This window comes from Empidonax traillii, unplaced genomic scaffold (assembly GCF_003031625.1).
Source record: "Empidonax traillii isolate 1590-97213 ecotype Southwest subspecies unplaced genomic scaffold, ASM303162v1 scaffold1639:size91121, whole genome shotgun sequence".
NCBI classification, from domain to species: Eukaryota; Metazoa; Chordata; class Aves; order Passeriformes; family Tyrannidae; genus Empidonax; species Empidonax traillii.
Genome location: NW_020956832.1, coordinates 37627 through 61013, shown reverse-complemented (window position 1 = coordinate 61013; position 23387 = coordinate 37627). Strand labels below are relative to the sequence as shown.

The window sequence follows — 23387 nt, the reverse complement described above, 5'->3', positions numbered from 1 at the left end:
AGGTAGGTCTGCACTGAAAAAAAAAAAAATTAAAAAAAATTCCCTTATTAACCCTAATCTGGAAACTGGATTTCTGAGGACAAGCAAGACATAAGGATTAGTCTAATAGTCAAGACTGGGTGTATTTGGGTACTGTTAGAGCAGGAGGGGAGAACCCACAGAAGCTGCAGTAGGAGCCCAGCAGGCTTCAGTTGCTCTGTGTGTCACAGGGAGAAAATGATGGAGACAGAACATCCATGGATTTATTTGGTTTTGACCTGAGTGGCACCTCGGGAATGCACAGAAACTGGACAAAAAGCAGAACTGAAGCCTGGAACAAGAAGCACACTGGGCTTCAGCGGTGAGATTTACACTTACAGCAAAGCAAACTGCTGAGACCTGCAGCGTCCCATCAGAGGAAACCCAATAAGGTCCCAGTGGGAGTTTATGCAGTGAAAAAAACACTCTCCACCATAAGTGGGCTTTTTACCTGTGTGGATGACTGAGAAACAGGTAGACCAGTGCAGAACAGGTGTTGCCCCAGGGGGAAACATCTGTGAGCCCATCCCAGACTCCAGAGCTGATAGCTACAGCTACAGCTACAGCTGCCCCCTCTAACAGAGCCAGTTACAGGAGGTTTTGTGTTATTACCACGTTCATACCATTTGTCTGGGCTGCTGGAGCCATGGAACAGGTTACAGCACTAAGTGGGAGCCCCTCACTCACCTTCAGGCTGTTGTATGCAAAATGTTCCTGTTCTGAAGCCATGGTCTTTGTTTCAATAACCTGCATGGATTAAAGAGATAAATTTATATTTAAAAGCAGCCAGAGGAGCTGGCACATAGCACAGGATGGTTGGGCGCGTCCGGCCAGCTCAACCATAATAACGTTAATTATTGCCATCAGACAGCATCCCAGCAACACCAAATGGGGCAGAGGACACTTCAAGAGAAAGTGGTTTAATCTCTCATTAATATCCTGACAACTGCGGCTCGCTGCAGCCTTCAACCAGTGACAGTCATTAAGGGAACAATCTTCAACACAGCAGTCAGAAAACAGGATTTTAATCCACCTCTGCAGCAAGGAGGAGAGGCTGGGGAAGTCTCCTATTTCACGTGTCCCCTGCGAATTGCCAGAGGTGATCAGTAAGAATATGTAGTGAAGCAAGCAAATAATTACTGCTGATGATTTCGCCAAGTCTCACAGTACCATGCACACAGCACTGCTGTTTCATGGCACGCATCATCCCCTCTGTGGCCTCGGACAAGCCACAAAGTCTTGGTTACAGGTGGTAGGGAAAATGGGCACAAGAGATCTGCTAGTGAAAGCCCCCAGTCCCAGAATTCCTCTCACCAGAACACAGAGAGCTACATTTTCAGACTTCAGTTGTAAGCCTGGATGGACTCCTGTCCCTTAAGTTACTGGGATGTCAATAATGGTGATTTTTAAAATATATGGATATATATTAATATTTACATTATATACAAGACAAACACATTCCATATAATATAATTATATTATACATTTTATATAGGATAGTAGATAAATATATATCAATATTTAATATATATTTTTTAATTGTTTTCAAGCAAACAACCTGAACTGTAGGATGATTTTTTTTTTTCACAAGGAAGAAAGAATATAGCATAGGAATACCCCTGCCTTGCAATTGGAATGAAGAAACCATTCTTCTAACAGCTATCTTGCTATTTCTGATTTACTATACCCTTTTTAAGTTCTAAACCAACCAAACCACACAGATGATAACAATACCAAACCCAGGACACCAGCCTGACTGACATGTGTGAACTGCAGCTGTGCCAGGGCAGTGGCCAACTCTTTCTTTAAAGAAGTATTTCCTAATATCCAACCTAACCTTCCCCTGGCACAGCTTGAGGCTGTTTCCTCTCCTCCTGTCCCTTGTTCCCTGAGAGCAGAGCCCGACCTGCACCCAGCTCCACCGTCCTCTCAAGCTGTTGGAAAGAGCTTCCAAGATACTCAAGATACTGCCCTAAATATTTCATAACCAGTTTGTTTATACAAATAAACAAAGGACTTCCCCTCTTCAACTGTCTTTAGCTGACAAAAAAAGTTTATCTCTGTTTTCCGGATGGATTTGCTGCCTCTTATTTTGAACTTGTCACTCTCAAACCTGAATTCCTCCATCGTGTCCTTCAGGCAACCAAGAAAAGCCAGTTACCAACATGAAATATTCGTATCAATGAAAGCCATCTTTCACCTGGGATTTCTTGCTCTCTTGCTCCTTTTTCTCCAGCTGGGTTTGCAGCCTCTTCCTCTCCAGCTCGAGCTCCCTCACTCTCTTCTGTAGCTTTAGGAAGATGGTCATGTCCATGGCTGCTTTTTCCATCCCAGTCTCCTAGAGAAGAACAGGAGAGTGGGGAAAAAAGAGAAGATCTCAGTGTCAATTTTTATAACCACAGTGCCAGACGTGTCCTGACTGTACATCAGCACTGACCCCAGCCACAGACAGCAATAGGAGGATCTCAAAAAGGACACGCACTTTCAAAGACCAAATCTACATTTTAAGCACCTGTTTTTAATGTCAGTAATACAGTTGCCTCTTCTTAATGAATCACTGAATGCTTAACAGCCCAGCAGTCTGATTTGGGCTGCAGCTAAGAACATCAAAAATGCCCAACTAGAGTCCCTTCCAGCCAAGTATTTATTTGTTGGTGTTTTTTTTAACTGGTTTCACCTGGAATATTTTACAGCAGAGCATGGCCATTACTGTTTATTTTGACTTCAGAAAATGCTCTCAGAGGAGTTCAGAAATACTAAATGTAACACAGCAGCCAGCTAAGGGCAGTGGGGGCTTCTGCAGGCATGGTGTGTATGTGGGATGCAAAATAAGGTCCTGCCAATGGGGTGGCAGATCCCAGGAACGGTGATCACTGATATGTGCTCTCGAGTCACAGAAGTGGAATTTAAAAAGCAGCCTATTCTAGCAAATGTAAGTAAAAAACACATTTCTCTTTCCCACAGGATTCTTGATAGCCAGGGAATAATTTATGCTGTTCTTTTCTGCATTAAGAGGCTGTTTATTTGATTGCAGGGGCTGTGCTGGCCAGCCAAGCATCCGTGAAGATGCATGGGAGTGAAAACACTCAGGGCAAGAGGGTAATGAATTCTGGTATCCTTGCAGAGAAGGATCATGATACAGTCATCACCATCAGTGCTGGGTATAACTGCTTTGATGAATTTTCATCAGTCTTCAAGCTGGTGTGGCCCAAAGATAGCACTTTGTTATTTTTTAGAGCCCTATTTAAGCCCGATGTCGCAAAGAAGTAAGCATCTGCCACAGCACCCCAACCCTGCAATCCCTCTGACACAATTAATGATGCACTTCTTTCGTCTGCCACACCTTCTGGCCCAACCTTTGCGCTCTAAACCCCACACCCATCACCCCTGCAGAGCCAGGGCTCTCCTCCCTCCTCCTCCCCTGCCCAGTCTCCTCTACCTCCACTTGTTGAATCACGTCCTCAGTGTCTCCTATCTCAGAGGATGATATGGATGGATTGTTGGAATCAGACTCCAAACTGCTTTGGTTGGATGGGTTTCTTCTGTGCCCCGGTGCCTGCTGCCAACAAGTAACGCAGACACATAAAGCATTCAGTGTTTTAAGGGTTCCTCACTGTGTCGTTTATAAAAAGCAAATATTTGACTATATACCAAAGTTACCTTTACAAAAGGCTTGACCTCCACCTTATGGTGGGTTCCATTTTTGAGTTTTTATGCCCTAGTCATGAAATTCCTACTAACACAAAGGAATACTTTAAAATACGAAGGGCTATAGAGACCCAGTTTAAAAATTCTGCATGGATTAAAGGCACTTCACGGCACCAGATGCCTGGTAAGTGTGAACATGCAAATCTCAGCTCAAGATCGTGCTGCTGACAGAACCCTCTGGAACTCCCTTCAAACACTCAACCTTCCACCAAATCCAGCAGCAGTCTACTAATCTGATTTTCAACAGTTTTTCTAACACTTAAAAACTTTGGCTTTCGAAATTCTACAGCCATTTTGCTGGGGTTTTTTGGTTTTTTTTTTTTTTTTTAACCCAACACCTACACCTGAACATCACCAACACAAAACAAGAACAAGGAGCACAATCCAGCTTTTGCTGAGATTCCCGGAGACTCCTAAGGAGTCCACAGAGACTCATGAAAGACCGAGCCCCTTTTTCCAAGGCACACGGATGGTTTGGTAGAAATGTATTCTTAGAAATATCAAGCACAAACTGCACAATAATGTCAGCTCTATTAAATGTTTTGTGGGTAAGCGAGTCGTGTTGTTCCCCAGCATCAGGTTCGGGGTACAACAGAACAGGGATAATTCCAGTTTCATTACCTTTACAACCGTCATTTCATCCCTCAAGTTGTCGTATCTCTGCTCCAGACTTGAATACTCTTTTACCAGGTTCTGATAACGAGATCTCTCTTCTTCCAGCTCTTTCTTCATCCGGATATTTTCTTCAACTGCGTTTCGTGCAAATTCATCTTTAAAATAAAAAGAAAAAAAAAAAAAAGGGGGAAAAAAGAAAAGAAATTATGAACTTTATCTCTGAAATGAGCTTCTGGTAAATATGTCCAATTACAGTGACTAATGAACAAAATACCATTTACCATGGTAAGACTTGGGGGGGTTCAAAGTATTTTATCTCCACATGAATGAATTTCTTTGTTAAAAACTCCTTTTTGGAAGCTAATCTGGTCCCTCCTCTTCCTGAGGAACCGGGCAAATATAGCCCTTGTGTCCTTTTAAATGGGAGAACAACAAACCAGCCCCCTCCACTTGCTTTCTCCCATCTCAGGTGCTCCAGAAGCATCCCATAAGAGACAAAAAAAAATTATTTACAGGAAGTTTCTTTTCAACACGTTACTTTCGTTCCTTGATTTTGTGTCAGGCTGAGGGCAAAAGGTACTTCACAAGTACCACAGTACAAGTATCACAGAGCAGTGATAGATACATCCACAGTACAATGCTCTTTGTAAATCCTGCTAGAAAATCAAAGCTGAAAAGGATGATAAAAAATAGAAAAGCTCAGTACATGCAGTTTCTTCTGCGACATGGGATTTTCCCAGATTGCTTTCCCCTTTGTATGTCTTGCCATCTAAGTCTCTGCTTCTATAAAACACTCACAGACTTGTGTCACACCAGAGAAATCCTTTGTCATAGCTCAGTAATGTAAACTGTGCTGTTCCTTGGGTCCTCTGTTCATCATTCTTGGGATGCTGTTATTCCCCACCCCAGCAGCCTCATTGCCCCTCCCACATCACCTGCAGGAACTGCTGTGACATATCTGAACTAAAAAGCCCTCTCAGGTACTTTTATTCCATGTTTCAGCAATTAAACTGCTCTCTGGCTTACCATACACCAGCAGGGCTGGGTGAACAGAACTACCTGCGCAACGAAACAGTGACAAAAAAAAACACCGGGAAAGGGTCACAGGAAGATGAGCGCTTTTCAAGGCAGGAAAAACACACAGGAAAAATGAGATTCAGGGGACATGAGTTAAGCTCCTCGTTGAGCAGAGGCATTACAATGCTATAGGTGTTTTTTTTTCTTACCTTCAGGCTGACAGAGAATCCTGCTGTTAAGCTCCTCTTTTTCCTGCTTCAGGAGAGCGTTTTCTTCTTCCAAATCGGAGATACGCTACGGAGCAAGGCAAAGAGTTACTGCTTGCTGCAGGTCAGAGCCTCTGCACAGGGATTACATTTCACCTGATGGGAGACAGGGAGCTTTGTTCGGGCTCTCTTTGCTGTTTAAGAGATCCATCCCCCCCGTGCTTTGCCAGTTACCCTTTGTACGTCAGGAGCCAGAGCGCAGGAGAACTGCATTGCTACCACAGAGACTAACTTTCCCCCTTCCTGAGTGAACTGCTCCATTAAATTAATGTTTTCAGCAGAATCTTACAGAATACTGAACAGCTGGACTTGGCGACCACAACCTGCAGGAGTGAAACTCCTGCAAAGTGATCGGGTGGTGAAATCTGAGGTTTATTTTGATGTCCCAGCGGGCTTCATCGTTTTCTTCAAGTCAAAGCACCGAGTGCTGTTGGGAAAACGAACCTGCTGATTGTTCCCAGGGATGTAGCACTTAAGGAGTTGAGAGGGACACAGCAACTGTGAGCTGAGTAAATAGTTCAGGCTTTTTTAACTATTTTGTAACCAATTCGTTAAGTGTGGTTAGTCACATTAATGCTTCCCTGTGACTGCAGAACCACTAGTACAGTGAGGCACGGCACATACCAGGGCTTTTGGTAACACAACAGGAGCATATCTAGCAATTAACACCAACAGCTGCCCTGTCAAAATTAATGAGAACAGAAAATAAATCCTGCGAAATGGTATTTTGCGTTGTCACAACGCCAAGGCTGGTCTGATTCTGCCCTGATGCCACAATACTATTCATCCTCAGGAACTTCGAGGCATTCAAGGACGTTATCTCAAAAACACTAAACCATCATATTATCAAGTGAAATATGCTGCTACGGCGAAGCAGGACAATTCTGCTGCTGTCAGGCAGGAGAACACACATCAGCATAATGTCACTTCCCTGTGCCTCCTCCCCTCACATCCTACAGCCACCGCTCGGGAAAACAGCTACACACAGCAGAAGAATCTCAAGATGCCAACACTAAACAACACTGTAAACATGCCCAAGAGTAATAATTTTGCTGTCACCATTAGATTGAATTTATAGGCAGCCCAGCTGGCATTCAGCCCTAGCACAGATTTCAGTCTTCCCCACAAGCGTGTTCAAATTAAGGTATTTTATCAAACCCTGCATATATGCCAGATACATACTAATGGTGAGGATAAAAGTAAAATGAATATTTTATTGGAAGTCCCGACTGAATCAGTCATAGTCTGTGCAAAAACTGGAAAACATGACCACCCCTTACTCTCCTTGTTCATTTACTCCAGCTGCTTGCATGACACCATCCCCTCCTGCATCTCTCTCTCTATGATGTGAATGTTGGAGTCTGGAGATACAACTAGAAAGGGAAAAACCCCACAATTAAGAAATGCAGAGCTACTGGTGTTTTAAATGTTCTGAAATGAGACAAGATTTTAATACTCTGTACCTAAAGCAACTACATTTCTTCTTCCATACATCACATCCACCACCAGATCAGCACTAATGCCTTCAAAGTAGAAAGAATTCTTAAAAAAAATGGGAAAGAGCTACAGGAGTTATAGGAAACAATGAAAACCTGTACTGCAATGGGACAGCAAGGAATTTGAGTTGTTTATCCCATCAGGTGAGTCGTTTATCCCATCAGGGGAAAGACTAATGGTAATAGGATCTTTTTACTAGTGCACTCTAATGGGTACTCATAAGGTACCCTCTGCCCAGAAAAATTCATGAGGGTTAGAAAACAAAACCAGGCAAAAACCTGGAGTATTTTCAACAATGATAGAGGGATAATTTGAATTGAAAGGCTCAGTGGAATCCACAACACTTATTCCAAGGTTTTCAAATTTCAAATGCGGATTGGGTACAGCTCTTTTTAAGATGTGAATCTTAAGGCACTGAACTTGTTTACTGAAGTCCTGTTTCTACACGAAGCAGGAGCAAACTCAAAGTTCAAAACCTGATGTTTTAAACTTTATCACAAAATTAAGTGAAAAGAGCTGTTCCAAAATTAAGGGATCAGAGGGAAGAGCTAGGAGGAAGAGATTAAAGGAGTTTTTTAAAGTAACAAAATCATAGCTGATAGGAGTTTGCAGAATCTGAAGCCTCAACTCAAATTACAGAATTAAGGCTCCTCTCAGTCTCACTCAGAGGTGAGATGACTTTGGGAATCATCCCCAGAATAAACGTTTCCCACTACAACCACAGCCATGGTGTAATCCTCATCTTGAAGGTTAAAAGCCCTTCTCACCTGAGTGCAGTTTCTAGACGCTCCCCAGCTTCTGGTATTTGTTAGAATTACTCAAAAAATGTCTCATCAGAATTTTCCTTGAGAAGTGTTTTGGCTAAATCGATGTTTTCAGGAAGGAAACAGGTCTTCTCCTGTCTCCTTCCCGCTGACAAGGAACCAAAAGGAGCAATGGAAAGCTAATGCCAGAAATGGGAGCCTGCACTGCTCATTAGAAATGTTTTATAATTAAACCATTTACTGTCACGGTAAAATGCACAGTATTTGCTCTGCTGTAGGCGCTTCTACAACAAGGGAAAGCTTCTGCTTTGTTTTCATGCTTTTTAAAAGCATTTCTTTGGCGATTAAACCAGCCTTCCTTCCGAGTGCTCAAAGGGGATTTGCAATCCAGAAAAAAAGAGAAGCAGTTTATCCCCAGCTGCATCACCTCCAAAATAAAGCATCTTTTCTGGCTCTGAAAGTCTGTGCTGCAGCCAGATAATGAATGGAGTCCTGTGCCAAAAAAAGATCTTCTAATTTGGTGGTGGATAAAAGAAAATCACTGATTTCACACGTTCCCTGTGGGGTTGCAACACACATGCAAAGAGTGGAGTAGGTGATTACCTGACCCCTCTTGGCCCAGCCAAGTCACTTTTAGTTTCCAAAAGTGACTCATCCTCAGGTCGTCACACACAAAGTGCTGTTCCAGAGTAACATCTGCAAAACAGCTCTTTCTTTGCAGTATATTGAGTTAAGAAAGCCCTAAATTCTTTCCAACAGCAAGATCAAAGATTAAATTCACTTGCTGGTACAGAAGAAATATGATGGATTTTAACCTGATCAGTCACAAGCATTCGCAGAAGGAAAGCAAACCCACATCTGAGTGCCTCAGGTTATGAGAATGGTTGTTATTAAGAATTAATCTGACCAGCAAAGGAATTCAGGGCAAAAGGTCCATGTTTACTCTTTGCAAAACAAGCTGTCTACACTGAAGTCTCTTCCTCCACTAGGATTCTTTCTTGTACAGTGGTGGCAGTGTTGGACCACATCCCCCTCTAGAGATAAAGCACTGGAGTTGGACTAGATTATACTTGTGGGACCCTTCCAACTCAGGATATTCTATGAGTTTGCATGAAGGAGGAGAAAAAAATAAATATATTTAGTTTATATCCCAGCTCCAAACCCTGTAAAGGCTCATAACAACCAGCCTAGGTGATGTTGGAGCAGTAGAAGACATAGAAGTTGGTCTTCACACAGATTTCAGCTCTGTGTACCTACAACACTGCTACAACAGCTGCCAGAGCCATGGCAAAAACTGAACCCTCGTGTCCCATCCTGGGCTGGGATGAGGAAGGACATCTTCCTAATATTTACAGGGTTTGGGTTTGGGGAGTTTCTTTGTCGTTGGCAGTGCAAAAGGCATCAAGATGGGACTGACACAAGGCAGTCACTGCCCCTGCAGGGATGTTCAAACTGCCCTTGCTGCCCCATGAGCTGGTTCAAGATAAATTCTAGAGGCATTCAGCAGCAAAACCAACAACAGCAGAAATATTAATCAAAGAATAGAAACTGTCTCCCCTTCAGGCCCGTGAAGAGTGAGCTTTCACCAGTATAACCACCTGCCCAGCCTGAGATGGGACAGACAGACGTACCTTTCTCAGCAGGTCTTTCTCCTGCTCGTGGCTGTCCTCCACCACCTTCCTCTCCCCATGAGCCCTCTCCAGCTCCAGCCTGAGGTGCTCCATCTCCTCCTGCAGGCTGACAAGCTGGTTGCCATCGCCCTGCTGGCTCTGCTGGTACTGCAGCAGTTCCTTCTTCAGCTTTTCCATCTCGGAGGAGTGGGCTGACCTCAGCGTGGAGAGCTGCTCGTTCTGGAGTTTGCATTCCTTGTTCTGCATCCCAAAGAGAAGGAAACAAGAGCATAAGTGACATGAATGCACGCACTGCACTGAGGCACCGCAAAAGTAACCACTCAGAATCCTCCAGAGGGGTGGGTGACAAGCTCATGATAACAAACATCTCCATGCATATAAAACTAAAAGCTACTTCTAAACTGCGCTGAAAGCTCAACAGTATTTTGGCAACAATTACAGAAGCATTTGTTAAATGGATATTACACTGATATTGCTCAAAGGCAAACAATGCTTGGTAGCACTGGCAACCAAACCAGAAGACTGCACTCCTTATTACAGTTTCCAAACGCTGTGGCTTCATGCAATTGGTTTGCTTCCTTTTCTTTTTTTTTTTTTTTTTAAATCTGTGACATTTGTTTTGCAGTTTACTCTTTTACTCCTGGCTCCTGTGCCTGCAGAAACCTGAGGACCATGCAGAACTGCATCCTCGAGCTCCCTAGTTTTAAGTCATGTGCCTACTCAGTCAGCTTCCTAATTTCTCGGATTTTCTCTTTTAAAGCACTTAGCAGTGATTCGCTCCCAAATTTTCGGACTCAAAAACGGAGTAGCCTCATTTGTTTTTTGTGATTCAAATAGAAGTCAATGGCACTGTGACTAATAAACACCATCATCGTTAGTCAGTCCCAGAAATGTCAGCTAATTCACAACAGACCAAGAGCTTTGTTAAGACCCTACCAAGCTTTGCTAACATTAGGTAGATAACCACGACAGCAAAAGAACCATTCTGAAACTTCAAAACGTAGTCTGTTTATTTTTAAAGTTTGCTCTGATCATCCTTTTGGCCCCTCCTTTAGGTGACCTCCCGAAGTGACCCCTCTCAATGTAGAGTCTCAGTGACCTGATAACACACATCTCAAATGGAAAAACTAGTAAACGAGGGATATTAACATTTTTCCTTTGCTCCCTTGTAATGAACTATTAATGAAGGTCAAAATTCAGCACTTAGTAAATTATAATTTCTGCGTGACCAAAGGCATTTCATAGAATCCTAGAATGGTTGGGCATTTACTGGGGTTCTCCCCACTGCAATCAGAGATTGCTCAACAGACCATGTTAAACTTGAACTTGCTTTATTTTTCCATCATTATCCAGCCCTGCAGAGCTGTGAGCACCCTGGTTTCAACCTAGCCTAGACTTTATTTTGCTACCAATGGCAGAGGCAACAAATTCATCCCTACTACTACCCAGTTTTATTCACAATAAGTGCTCACGGAGATACTACTGCTTGTAGAGATAGTATGGAGACCACACTGTGAATCTAATTATTGGCTGCATGAACATGTAACACTAAATTAGGTACCAGCCTTAAAAGTATCTCAGGCAGGCAAAACATGTAGATTTAAAGAAACTCGACTGAAAAAAAAAAAAAAAAAAAAAAAAAAAAAAAAAAAAAAAAAAAAAAAAAAAAAAAAAAAAAAAAAAAAAAAAAAAAAAAAAAAAAAAAAAAAAAAAAAAAAAAAAAAAAAAAAAAAAAAAAAAAAAAAAAAAAAAAAAAAGGCAGGAAGAAAAAGAAAGAATTAGTCTAACATAGTTAGAAAAAAAGTGGTCCAGTGAGGATGTTTAGCAGTAAAATAGATTTAAACCTTTATGGTGTGTGCAAAAAAAAAAATAAAATCCTTCAGCTCATTCAAAAAACTGAATTAAATCATCCCAGTTACGGATGCCAGAGCACGTGAGCCGAGGCTGACACACAAGAAAAGGTTTTAATGTTTTCAAAGATCTTCTCTTCCTCGGGGGCACACAGAGTATTGCATCTCTACTCATGCAGGAGCTAAAGTAGCAGAAATAGAAACATTTTCTTCCACGGCTATTTAGAAAATGATACAAGTGCAGCTCTCCAGGTTACCTGGTATACACTTTTTTTTTTTTTCCTTGGAAAGTTAATTGGTATTTCCAAAGGTTGTGTTTATAGATTAGCAAGATCCTTCAGGGAAAATACCATGCAGCAAACTCACTGTGCCAAAAAAAAAAAAAAAATAAATCAGTGTACTGAAAAGAAAGTCCACTGTAACGGTGGTCATTAGCACTTCCAAAGCATCCCAAGGATGGTTAAAATCACCTCTACTGGACAGACTAACACGAGTAACACAAAGCAGAAATCCTTCCCTGCAAAAGTTACACTGAAAGCATCAAAGAAACTCCTTCAAAATGGCTTGTGCAGAGACCAAGAGAGAGTAAAGTAAGATGAGCTCCACACCGTTATTTCTGCCTAGTTAAAAGCTCTCCACAACTCCTTCCCTAAAGCAAACTCTTCTGCTGCTTTCATAATCCATGACAGGAAGGGTTAATCAAATATTGGGGTTTTTTTTGTTTATTGTTCTGTTCGCACACTTTTTTCCTAGCAGTAAACTGGCAACGAGTTGGGGAAGAACGTAAACCAAAAATTAATACTGCTGCTCCAGGGCCAAGCCCAGCAGGCCTAGCACGGACATTCACACTCACTGCACAAGTTCAGCCCAAATATCTGGACCTCAAATGACTCCTCCTATTCAATTCCACCCAATACCCTCCAGATAAAGGGTCCCATCAAACATCGTGCTTAAGGTCTTCCATTCCAAAAGCTACCGTTTGCAAAACGTAAGTATGCAAACAGGCGTTTTAAAATTAAACACCAGGGTCTGAAAGTCAGAACTCGGCTGCAGTGCACGCTTTGCAGCCAATTAATGCTGCAGTGAAGGCTGCCAGCAGTAATGCAAATCCCAGGGTATCCTGACTCTGCAGTATCTGAGCCAACAGAGTCACTTCTCATCGTCTTCATCACAGGACTGCTCGGGGATGGAGAGGATTAAGGTGGTGAGGAAGCCACGTGTGATGTGTAAGGGTCCCTAACAACATGCCAGAATGAAAACCCGCAATTACCTCTAACTGGCGCTAGTTATCCTGACTCAGAGGGAATGTTCTTCTGCCTGTAAAAGGCCTGTTGAAGGATGCAAGTGGATATGAAATTGCCTGTTGATATATAGGTCCCACTCTGCATTTCTTATGCTCATCCTGAAGTCCTTGTATGGCAACATAAAGGGTATTTATCAGAGCAACTTGCTTACATTAAAAGGTGGGAAAACCCTTCTCCTAAGTGTGCAATCAAACCACTGTTCTACAGCTCATTAATAACAAGTGGCAACTGATGAAGACCTCCCTGTGATCAAGGAGTCACAGTAAGACCACCAAGTCACCCACACAGGTATCTCCACCCCACCATCCCACCACTCACCACGGCTCTCACTCCTGAAGAGCTCTTATGTCTAGTAACACAAACATGCTCAAATTACTCTGCAAAGTATTGACCCAAATTGCTGTTTATCTTCTAGGGAAGGTGACTCATAAGACACGCAGTTCATACAACCAACTGTGGCCAGAGAGATTCTGCACCCTCAGTACTCACAAGGCAGGAAGCACAGGAGAACAACCGAGCCCCAAACCCCTTTGACATTGGGATCTCACATGGAGCTGGCCTGGGTTTTCAAGCAACAGCTTTCAAAACTGCCATTTTGCCTTCCTCCTCTGAGTCCTCCTGGGCAGTTCTCACAGCAATTTCACTGCAGCTTTTGCTGCTCCCTGAGCAAGGGGGAGACCGAAGATCCAAGCGCATCCGCACTTCCATGGCAGTGTCCCACCCTTACCAATGCCAGGCCAGAAGCAGCAAAGGCAGCCACCAACATGACACCCTTCCCAGACCACACGGGAAGATGAAATCCTTCCTGGGAAGAACCAACAGAACAGAAGCAGAGCGGCAGCGGGACCGCACTCGCCCCAGCGCAGCTCGGGACGTACCAGCTCATCGATCTTCCTCTGGAGCTGGACCACCTTGTTCTCCATGCCGACGTTGAGCTTGGTCAGGTGCTGGGCTGAGCGGGCCTCGATCCTGAGCGCCTTCAGCTGCCGTCTGGCCTTCATGCGCCGGTAGTAGCACTGCAGGACGATGGTGGCAGCCCGCGCCCTGCGGAAGCGCGTGCGGGCCAGCCAGCCCCGGGCGTACTTCTGCAGGATGGTGGCCTTGTGCTCCGCCAGGATCTGCACAACACGGGGCAGGAAGGGGGACAGTCAGAGGGGTGGGAAAGCCATAGGATCACAGAACCGTGGATAGGCTTGGGTCGGAAGGGACCTTAGAGACCACCTCGACACCCTCACGGCAAAGAGTTCCTTCCGAATATCCCGCCTAAACCTAGCCCCCTTCAGGTTATGGCCTGGAGCTTGTCCTCCAAGGAGTGTCCTGGTAGGTGCAGAGGGAGATGGCTGGAGATAAAGGCATTCTCTGTCACAGATGGGACTTCAATCCCCCCCTCCTGGGGGGTTTCTCCAGACACTGTGCTTGGCTCTCTAAAACGAGTCAAGACCTGCTTGGCCAGTGACATGAGGGTGTATGACCCTGGTGAGTGAGTAGAGAACTTGATGGGAACAGGGGGCATCTGGGCTCAAGTGAGGCTTCATGGACTACCTCAGAATAGTACTGAGATCCACAAGATCCACTGGATAAATGGATAAAAAGATCCAGCAGAATAAACAGCCGTTGACAGACAAGCAAACGCTTAGCAGTCAACTTACTGGCCCCTTCAGCATCAGATATAACACACACCAGAACAGGTCTGTAGATTTTTTTCTGTGTTTCCACCCCTGCATTATGATAATTTTTACTGCAGATAAATGCTGTCCTGGTGGGATTTCTTATCATGTGAATAACCTTCAAATAAAAGCCTGGGTCCTTTCACTACAATCTGCAGCCAGTGCTCTCACACAATTCAATTTCTAGGAACTTTTATCTGGGGTTTTGTGAAATTTCTGGTGCTTGTGCATTGAATTTCTTCCCCAAATTTTATCACAATCTTTTCAGTAGGTGGCAATTCAATTCCTTCCTCTGCAACTGAACACTGAAGTATTAGAGGTACAACCAGCATGTTGTTAATAACTTCCTTATGCTCATCTGTGCTTCAGTCTGATAAGGAAATAAATAGCAGGAGAATTTGAAGATTACAAGACACTGCTGTTATTAGTTTGGGATAACTTGTCTCAGAAAAGGTACCCTCTCAGCTTCTCTTACAAATCTTTTGTTTCACCCTAAGGCTTTCTTTGCAATTGCAAATCTTAATTCAGAATAAAGGGACGGCGTGAACTCGGGATGCAGCAGGAGTTACTGGGAAATGAGCTTTGTATGTTTCCAGCCTTGGCATTCACAGATGGAGCAACTGGGGGTGCCCAAAGAGGTACAAGAAACCCCACTGCATTGCCTTGGGGACCTATTCCAGCCTTACAGGAAAGTTTTGGTGGGCACTGGGCATGCCCTGACCCCAAGGAGCATCACCCACCACCCTGCACCTGTTGCTGAACGTGCACTTGAGCCAATACCCGTATCCACCACCTATACCCAGGTGCTCTAGAGATTAAGGATGTTCAGATTCGAGAGTCCTGGACTTCACCAATTTCTACAACTTGTTAAGATTTGGGCTACCTTTAATCTCAGAGGGTTTAACTGCTTGGACCAGCTGCCACCCCTGCAGAGGCTTCCAATTTGAAAAACAGATGCTGAAAAAGCAGCGGCAGCACAAATTTCCTTATCACCAGCACCCAGCTGCCCTGTCTCAGAGGACAACCCTGATCTCTCTGGCAGGTCACCAAGTGTCCAGGTAACCTCCACCATCCCCAGGAGCAGGCTTTCCCCTCCTGTCTCATCATTCTTCTCATTTCTTCAAGTAGGCCCATGGCCCAGTGAGGTATAGGTTTAGGCACCACCAAAACAGTGCTGGATCTGAGGAGTGGACAGAAGATTCCCCAGAGCTGTTCTCAGTTTCCTGACAGACAACAGCTGGAGAAAGAGTTTTGAAAAGGGGGGAATGGCTTCACACTGACAGGGGGCAGGGTTAGATCAGAGATTGAGAAGAAATTCCTGGCTGTGAGGTTGGGGAAGCCCTGGCACAGGTTGCCCACAGCTGTGGCTGCCCCTGCATCCCTGGAAGTGTTCAAGGCCAGGATGGACGGGGCTGGGAACAACCTGGTCTAGTGGAAGGTGTCCCTACTCATGAAAGGGCAATGGAAAGAGATGAGCTTGAAGGTCCCCTCCCACCCAAACCTCTCTAGGACTCTATGGTTTCTCACTGTATCACTGTTGTCATCAAACTTTTAGTTCTTTGCATTCAGGTCCCGGTTTAACACAGAAAGCTAGTGAAGAGAACTAATTAAAGGGAGATTTCTATCAATTAATGACTTGTTGCCTTCCCTAACAGATCCTACTTGTCTTCCTACTCTCCTGGAAAACAGCACCTGAAGCACAGCTCAGGCACAGATTCAGTTGGCCAGGGAGATTTTAGCAGAGAACAGGTTAGATCAAATGACATTCCCAGATTTCCACAATGCCTTCCAGCACCTGAATGACTGGCTTCATTTAGCTGCTCCACTGAGGTGCTGCTGCCAAAATCTTCTTTTTTTTTTTTTTTTTTAATTTTTTTTTTTTCCTTGCACAGCTTTAAATAGCAATGCTCACTGTCACTGCCTGCTCTCCAGAAACACCAGAGGCCGTCGGCTTCGTAAACATCAAAACGGCCACAACAAACACATCACAGAGGTTCTTCCCACTCTTTCATAATGCAAAAACAAGGTGTACCTTGCGGTAATTCCTCCTGGCAAGCATTCCCCGAGCAAGAGCCTGGAAGGCGATGATGGAGCTGCGGACACTCTGGAAAGCTCGGCGGATCCGCAGCATTCGGTACTGCTTCTGCAAGACGATGGCAGCTCTCGTCCTCCTCAGGTGCTCAGCGAGCCTGCAAAGCACAGGAGAAAGGTTAGCAGGGAAACCAAACTCCCCTTCCTTCTGCCAAGTAAGTTTTAGGCTGGACAGAGAGAAAAACTCTTTTTCCAAAAGTCGCCTGATGGTATTCAGGAAAGAGCACCCCAACAGTCGGGCTAAGGAAATCTCCATGCTATTAGACAGCATCTATGGAACCCAGGAGCACTGGAGCCGCAAATCAACACACCTCATTGTTCCCAAACAGCATTAAAAACAAGTATTTCCTCAGGTTTTCCCTGGGTTTGATCTCTCTGCCTTATGTACCCGAGCCAATCAATATCCAGGTTGGCTCCATCACTTCCCTAACTATAAAAAGCCCATTTTGCATGGGGTATCTACGGACTCAGTGAAAACAGCAGCAAATTGATTTGACATTTCAGCTGGTGTGCACTGGTTTGGCAGCATTTATGAGCAGAGCCTCAAGCAATTCATAGAGGGTAAATAATAAGGGATGTGGTCAACTCTGCACCACGTGGCTCCCACTCCCCAACTGAACTCATGCTCAGTTTGTTATTACACCAGTTAATAAATCCCATAAGACTTCCATTTCATTTGATAATTAGCTTGTTTTGCTGAATTTATGACTCATTTATTGCTCTCAGCATGAAGCATTATACAGATATTTGATCCACTTCTTCTATTTCGTGAATAGCTTATCACAGCTAAGAGCCACATCGTCTTGGTTTATATATCCACTTGATCAAGGTCAATAGTTTCTCATTAGGACCTGCTAAACCAGGCCTTACTAAAGAGGATAAGGGATGGTCTGTCTCCAAAAAGAGGAGACAGCAGTTATTCAGATGCCATCCATCCCCTATGAAACCTGCACAAAGAGGGGAACATAAAAATCACACAGAAGAAACACTCCAGCAGTTATTTTTTGCATGTCTGCTTCTGGCCTCTCTTTTAGCTCATACTCCATCACTTTGACATCAGCAGGCATCTCTCCTCCTCTCCCTAGAGGAATGGTTGACTGATGCAAAGTCAAATGTAAAAGTCCAAGTCTGTAGGTGGAGAGCCAGTCTGAGAGGCTCAAATTAATCCCAGAATGGTTTGGGTTGGAAGGGACCCTAAAGCTCAGCTCCATCCACCCCTCTGCCATGGTCAGGGACACCTTCTACTAGACCAGGTTGCTCCAAGCTCTGTCCAACCTGGCCTTGAACACTTCCAACTCTCCCTTTTCCTTAACCTTCCTCTTATTGCTGAGGTCTCATTTGCCTTGTCTAAGGCTGTAAGGCTGGCAAAGAGGGACCTGTCTGGAGAAGTATGTGGACTTACAAGAAAAAACCCTGCTCAGTTTTAAATAAAAGTCACCAAACTGCCCATCTTTGCTTCTTCTAGACCTTCTCATCCCTGGATTCTCCATGGCACCAACCCCTTTCACAATCACAAGTAACACCACAAATTCAGCCTGCACCTCTGAAGCTATTCCAAAACTCAGTGTGACTGTACACTGCAGTGTCAGACTTGAATAAGGGGCAAAAGATGGAAGGTGATCACTGTGTTGGGATGCTGTTCCTTTGCTTTGCTGCTCCCTCGCACTCACCACACATCTGATACCAGCAACCCAGAACAGTGTTACTTACAAAAATCCCAGCAAGCCACTGGCATGAGGGAGCTTCATACGAAGAGTTAAACACTGAGCTCTGTTATTCTGTACTGTAAACAGCCCCACTCCCAGTGATTCCGACCAATTTTCCTCATTGAAAAGGAAACAGCCAATCAATCCCGAGAGCTCCCCTTGGACATTAATGAGGCACAAAGCTGGTCCCTGCAAAAGGCAGTGCATACCAACCAGCCAACCGCTCCCTGGCTGATCCAAATGCCCTTTACCACAGGTAGTCCCAGGAAAATATTAGTTCTGTGAAATACCTTCAGCTAAATACTTCAGAATACTTTAGTCATCTGATTATAGCCCAGCTGCCTATGCTATGACCTTGGCCCAGCATCTAGAAATTAAACTAATGTAGACAGGAAACCAGTTTGAGGCAAAGAATTTTAATCTCTTGCCCCGAAGTAAAGCTGAAGAGAGAGGGGCCAGGAATGAGTCCTGATTTTCACACAGAAACTTTCGCCACGTTGTGTTATCCACAGGCACAATAACGCGTCTTACTATTCAAGGCGTTAAAAGGCGACGCCCCACGCAGGGCATTTTCTGCGTGAAAACCACAAGTTTAAGATCCACAAGATGGAAAATGGAAAACACAAGCGCCCGAGCAGTGGTTTTACACCCGAGCTGCCAGCCGAGCCCTTCCTTGGAGGGACCCACCTCCGTGCCAGGTGCCCACGTGTGTAGCGCTGGAGGACAATCGTGGCCTGTCTCAGCCTTTGGTACTTGACCCTCTGCAGCCACCCCCGCACCGTCTTCTCGATAATGATTATGGCAGCTCTGAACTTGTCTGCCCGCAGCTTCTCCAGGTACGCCACCTGGCCTGCGCGGAAGAAGATCTTGGTACGTCCAAACTGGAACTTGTCCGGATCCTTTTCAAAACCACAAAGGAAACGAAATTCAATTATGGCAAACATTAACATTTTCTTTTTTCTCTTCGGTTTGTGCTGCTTGGTAGACACAGAGTAAAAATCCCCTTTTGAATAAAATGTCAGCTTACATCCCTTCTTAATTGCTGATGAAGATATTATTCGACTCCAAGCTACTCAAGCATTACAATTCAATCTTAAATTCCATGTATTTACACAAATTTTGAATGGCTTGGGAAGTTGTTGTTCCGTTTTGGGTTTGGTTTGTATTTGGTTTGTTTGGTTTCTTTCTTGGGTTTCTTTAAAGCTGAATAGAGAAATAAGAGAATCCTAGAATGGTTTGGGTTGGAAGTGACCTTACAGATCATCTGGTTCCAACTATGGGCAGGGACATATTCTAGACCAAAAATGCAACATCACAGCATTTAAAGAAGGGATTTCTTTCTCAAAAAGATTAGCGTTTTCATCTGCAAAGTCATTCAAAAGGATCTGCAGCCAAGGGAAACACTTGGTGCATAAGAAAAACAGCTTTTGTAGAGAGGAATGCAATTAGGTACACTCCTCAATATCCCACAGGAAAGCAAGAGATCAGACATTACAACCTGGCTAAGGTGCTGTGCAAATTCTGGGCTACCCAACAGCAAGAAACCTCCCTGTGCATATTTGCTATTTAAAAATAAAGCACAGGGGAGTGGTAAGGTTTTGGGGGCAGGGGAGGGCAAAACCTCCCAATTTGTTTATGGGAAAAGAATCCCAATCTGTGGGATGCTTTTTCCACATCTGGCTATTACAAGTCCCCCATACATCAAGATAAGGCAGTTTTTGCACTCTTCTCTTAGTCATCAGGGCAAAGAGTGATTTAATGATTGACTAAGGTTCATGATGTTGTCCCAGGCTGGACCTCTAACACATGCTTCAGCTATGGCTGGCCAAAAACAGAAGGAGGGCTTGGGGGGACACATTTTTAAGAAATGTCCAGTTGATCATGTCCAGGCAGTGACAGCAAACTCAGGACTTCACCAGCACTGAAATGGTACATTCATCTTGACCACAACCACGAGATCCCATGTCCACACTTGCTCCCTCTGCCTCCTTGTAAGACCATCTCATTTTGGAAAAATCCCCAGGCTGCCTGGGATGAAGAAGCGCCTGCACAAGCAGCAGGTGAAGCTGGAGCAGGAGCAGCAATTTCAGATCACACCAAAGCCATGAGCTTCTGTGCTGTTAAAAACATTGCCAAAGATCTGGTGCCAGCTCACCTGAATGAGGTCTTCCAACAGGGTCTGACAGATCTGCCTCTCATCTTTCTTACAGAGGTCTGTCTTCTTCATAAGCACACGATATCTCTTTAAGAAGTCAGAGTAGGTCCACCTGAAAGCAAAGCATACGCTGGATTAGTCTGCATGCTTGGCAATAGTTCCTTGAAATAAATGGTTTGGAGTCACAGGCGAGTCAAAATACGAAACTCATATTTTGAGGGATCTCTCACCGCTACCCTCAGAAAGGATCAAAGACAACTGAAAGTAGCTTGGTCACCCTCAGCCTGGCCCTCACTCTCAGCCACTGAATGACCTTATCAGGGCCTTTCTAGCCTGGAACAGAAAGGCCACCTTGTTTTCACTCTTCCTGGTGTGCTCCCCAATCTGCTGCACTTTACCAAATGCAACAACCCTGTTCCCTTCAGGAAGCAGAGGCTAACTTTGGAGAAACCACGTATCTTCTGACTGGCCAAAAAAATAAAAAAGCAATCTTGACAGTCATAGAGAATGAATGAATGAAAAAGATATACTGTTTTATTTTGTGTTTCCAAACTCTGCTGAATATTTAGTAGAATCAATTAATTCATTAATTGCTCCATCTTGAGGTCTGTGGCGTAGACCCTGGAAACAAACACAAAATCTTTTGATGCTGAAAAGACAAAGCAGCCCCTTTGGAAGATGCCTCACTGTCACCATCAGTGAAGCTTCCAAACAGGCAACACTAATTGTAGGATTTAGAGCACTGCATCCTACCGCTAAGAAAGAACATCTCCTGCTGCTCCTGTTAGATATAGAACCTGCAGACTGGGATCCTGAAATTGCTTCAGCATCTGCTAAGTTTCAGCCTTCTGTAGTTTAACACAGTGAGTTATAAACGCCCTCAAAACCTGAGTTTTTAATTAAAACATTAGGCTTTCCCAGAAACGTTCAGAGCGGCCATCGTTACTTGAAAAAAAAAAAAATGACAAACATCAAAGGGAGACTGGAAAGAATTGCTGAGAATTTGATTCCTGCCCTTACTCAACCGCCTTTGAGCCGGATCCTCATCCACATGGATGCTGTGGCGGCCAGGATGAGAACACACTGCATGAAGTGCTGCCATTCAGAAACATCTCCTGGACCCAGCAGCCCCATGAACGCCTTTATTTTTGGTGCTATTACACTAAATCCTTCCTAGTTTTCCACTTCTAGAGATAAAAAGAGGAGCGGGTGGAAAGCAAAAATAATTTGTAAACGGCCAGAGGGATGCTCGTGGTGGGTCCTTACCCTTGGCCAGCCTGCAGTGGTGGGGCTGGGCGAGACACCACACCACCAGAGCAGTCAGGGCTGCTCTGTAAAACACCCCCTAAAACAAAGGAGCTGCACAGTCATCAGCTGCAGATATCGCTCGTGAAACATCCTGAAGATTGGAAGATGGGGTATTTACTAAGACAGGCATATTGCTTATTTCAAAATACAGACCCAACAGTTTTATGTCACTTTCAGAAAACAGAGTCAGGGGAGGAAAGCCAGCTTGATTAAAAGCAGTAGTATGATTAAAAGAGCACAGTAGAAGAAAGTGTTTGCAAACAGAATGAAGGGAGCAAAAAGGGGGGGGAAACGGACTGATAAGGATTGGGAAGCGGCATGCAACTCCTGCATGGACACAACTGGCAAAGAATACGGGACTGGAAAAGCTAGGGAATCCTCAGTACTGCACCTGAAGCCAAAGGTAAGGTGGAGGGCTCCTGGAGACAGAAGAATGAGGGAAATTGTCATGAGAGGATTTCCAGTGCTCAGATTGCTCAGATTAGTTCTGGAGCATCCAGATTTGGCGCTGATTTAATCCCCGTCACACCTTCAAATAACCAAAAGTGCTGGATTATCACTTAAAAAAACTAAGATACCAGCTAGAAGGAGCTCTCTCTGGGATGGAAACTGAACACAAACATTATGCAAGACTATCAGCTTTGTCTCCTGTAGGGTTTAAGCTTGAACTCGCTTTCTCTTTGCTTTCTCAGTGCCTCGGTTTTCTAATTACATTTCCCATTTTGGTTTGTGCAAATAAACCCCCTTTTCATTGTAAGCACGTCTGAGGTTTACACAGCTCCAAATCAAACCTGAGAGGAGAAGCAGAGCATGCAGTGCCCGAGGCACCCAGCCAAGCACACAATGCTGGAGATATCCTGCCTGGCTGAGGTGTTGCTCGAGCCAGGGAGAGCTTGATCGGGGGAAAAAAGAGTCAGTTTAGGTGCTGATATTATTAACTGCTGCTACTTGCAGGAAAAAAGTCATCCTGCAAGTGCCACCCAGGCTCCTCCAGCAAGAGCAGATGGTGAAGAGGCAGCACGAGAAACTGAGGGCACGGGTCCAAGCTGGGCAGAAAGCAAAATCCATTCATCTTCCAGCACCAAGAAAGAGACAGACATCCCGCAGCTGCTCTCCAACAGGAGTCAGGCACCTGCAGGAGTTCCTTAAAAATAGATCATAAGTCATTACATAACGGTCTTCCTTCAGAGCCTGTTGTTCTCGTTTCACAACATGGCAAAAATTGATTTTCTACGTGTTTCCACTTGAGTCCATCCTGAACATAAACGGTGTATTTTTTAGCAGTTAAGTCTCACATGAGATATTGGAAGTGGCACGGAACGCACTCGGCGATTGCTGCCCAGGTGTTTATCTGGGCTGGTGGCATCTATTCACATCTCCCAGAGGCTCCCAGCCCAACGCTGCACCTCCAACGGCACAGAACTGCTTCACTCGTCCTCTTCCCATCACTGCTGAATCAGCAGGAGATGACAGCCCTGAGATCACACTGCTTGTGCTATTGTCCATGGAGCGTCAGCACAAAATCCCTGCCGGGCCAGGGCTCAGCTGGTCCATCAGGAGTTTCGCTGGAGTATTTTGCCATCCCAGTTCACAAGCAAAAGAAAGCTGCGGGGGCTCGTAGGTGCTGTTACAGGATCCTCCCAGGAGAAAGGAGCAATTAAAGCACTCAGGTTTAATGGAACATGCCTCACTGAACCCCTTGAGGCTCAAAGCTGGATAAAATTTCCTTACAACTATGAGCTCCAGGAGAAACAAACAATGATCCCCCACCCCTCCCAAGGAAAGCTCTC

At 44.6% G+C, this 23387-nt stretch overlaps 1 protein-coding gene across 1 annotated transcript in view; it reads right to left on the bottom strand.

Annotated features, from left to right (window-relative positions):
* MYO5B (myosin VB) overlaps positions 1-23387 on the bottom strand; it is a gene marked incomplete at both ends in the record, with an annotated part of 78880 nt that overhangs the window by 21784 nt on the left and 33709 nt on the right. The window contains 10 exons of the mRNA XM_027908172.1: positions 706-765; positions 2219-2356; positions 3458-3577; positions 4348-4496; positions 5568-5652; positions 9517-9756; positions 13549-13788; positions 16370-16526; positions 18822-19033; positions 20290-20401. Of these exons, the coding sequence (XP_027763973.1) occupies positions 706-765; positions 2219-2356; positions 3458-3577; positions 4348-4496; positions 5568-5652; positions 9517-9756; positions 13549-13788; positions 16370-16526; positions 18822-19033; positions 20290-20401 (1513 nt within the window). The remainder of the gene's footprint in view (positions 1-705; positions 766-2218; positions 2357-3457; positions 3578-4347; positions 4497-5567; positions 5653-9516; positions 9757-13548; positions 13789-16369; positions 16527-18821; positions 19034-20289; positions 20402-23387) is intronic.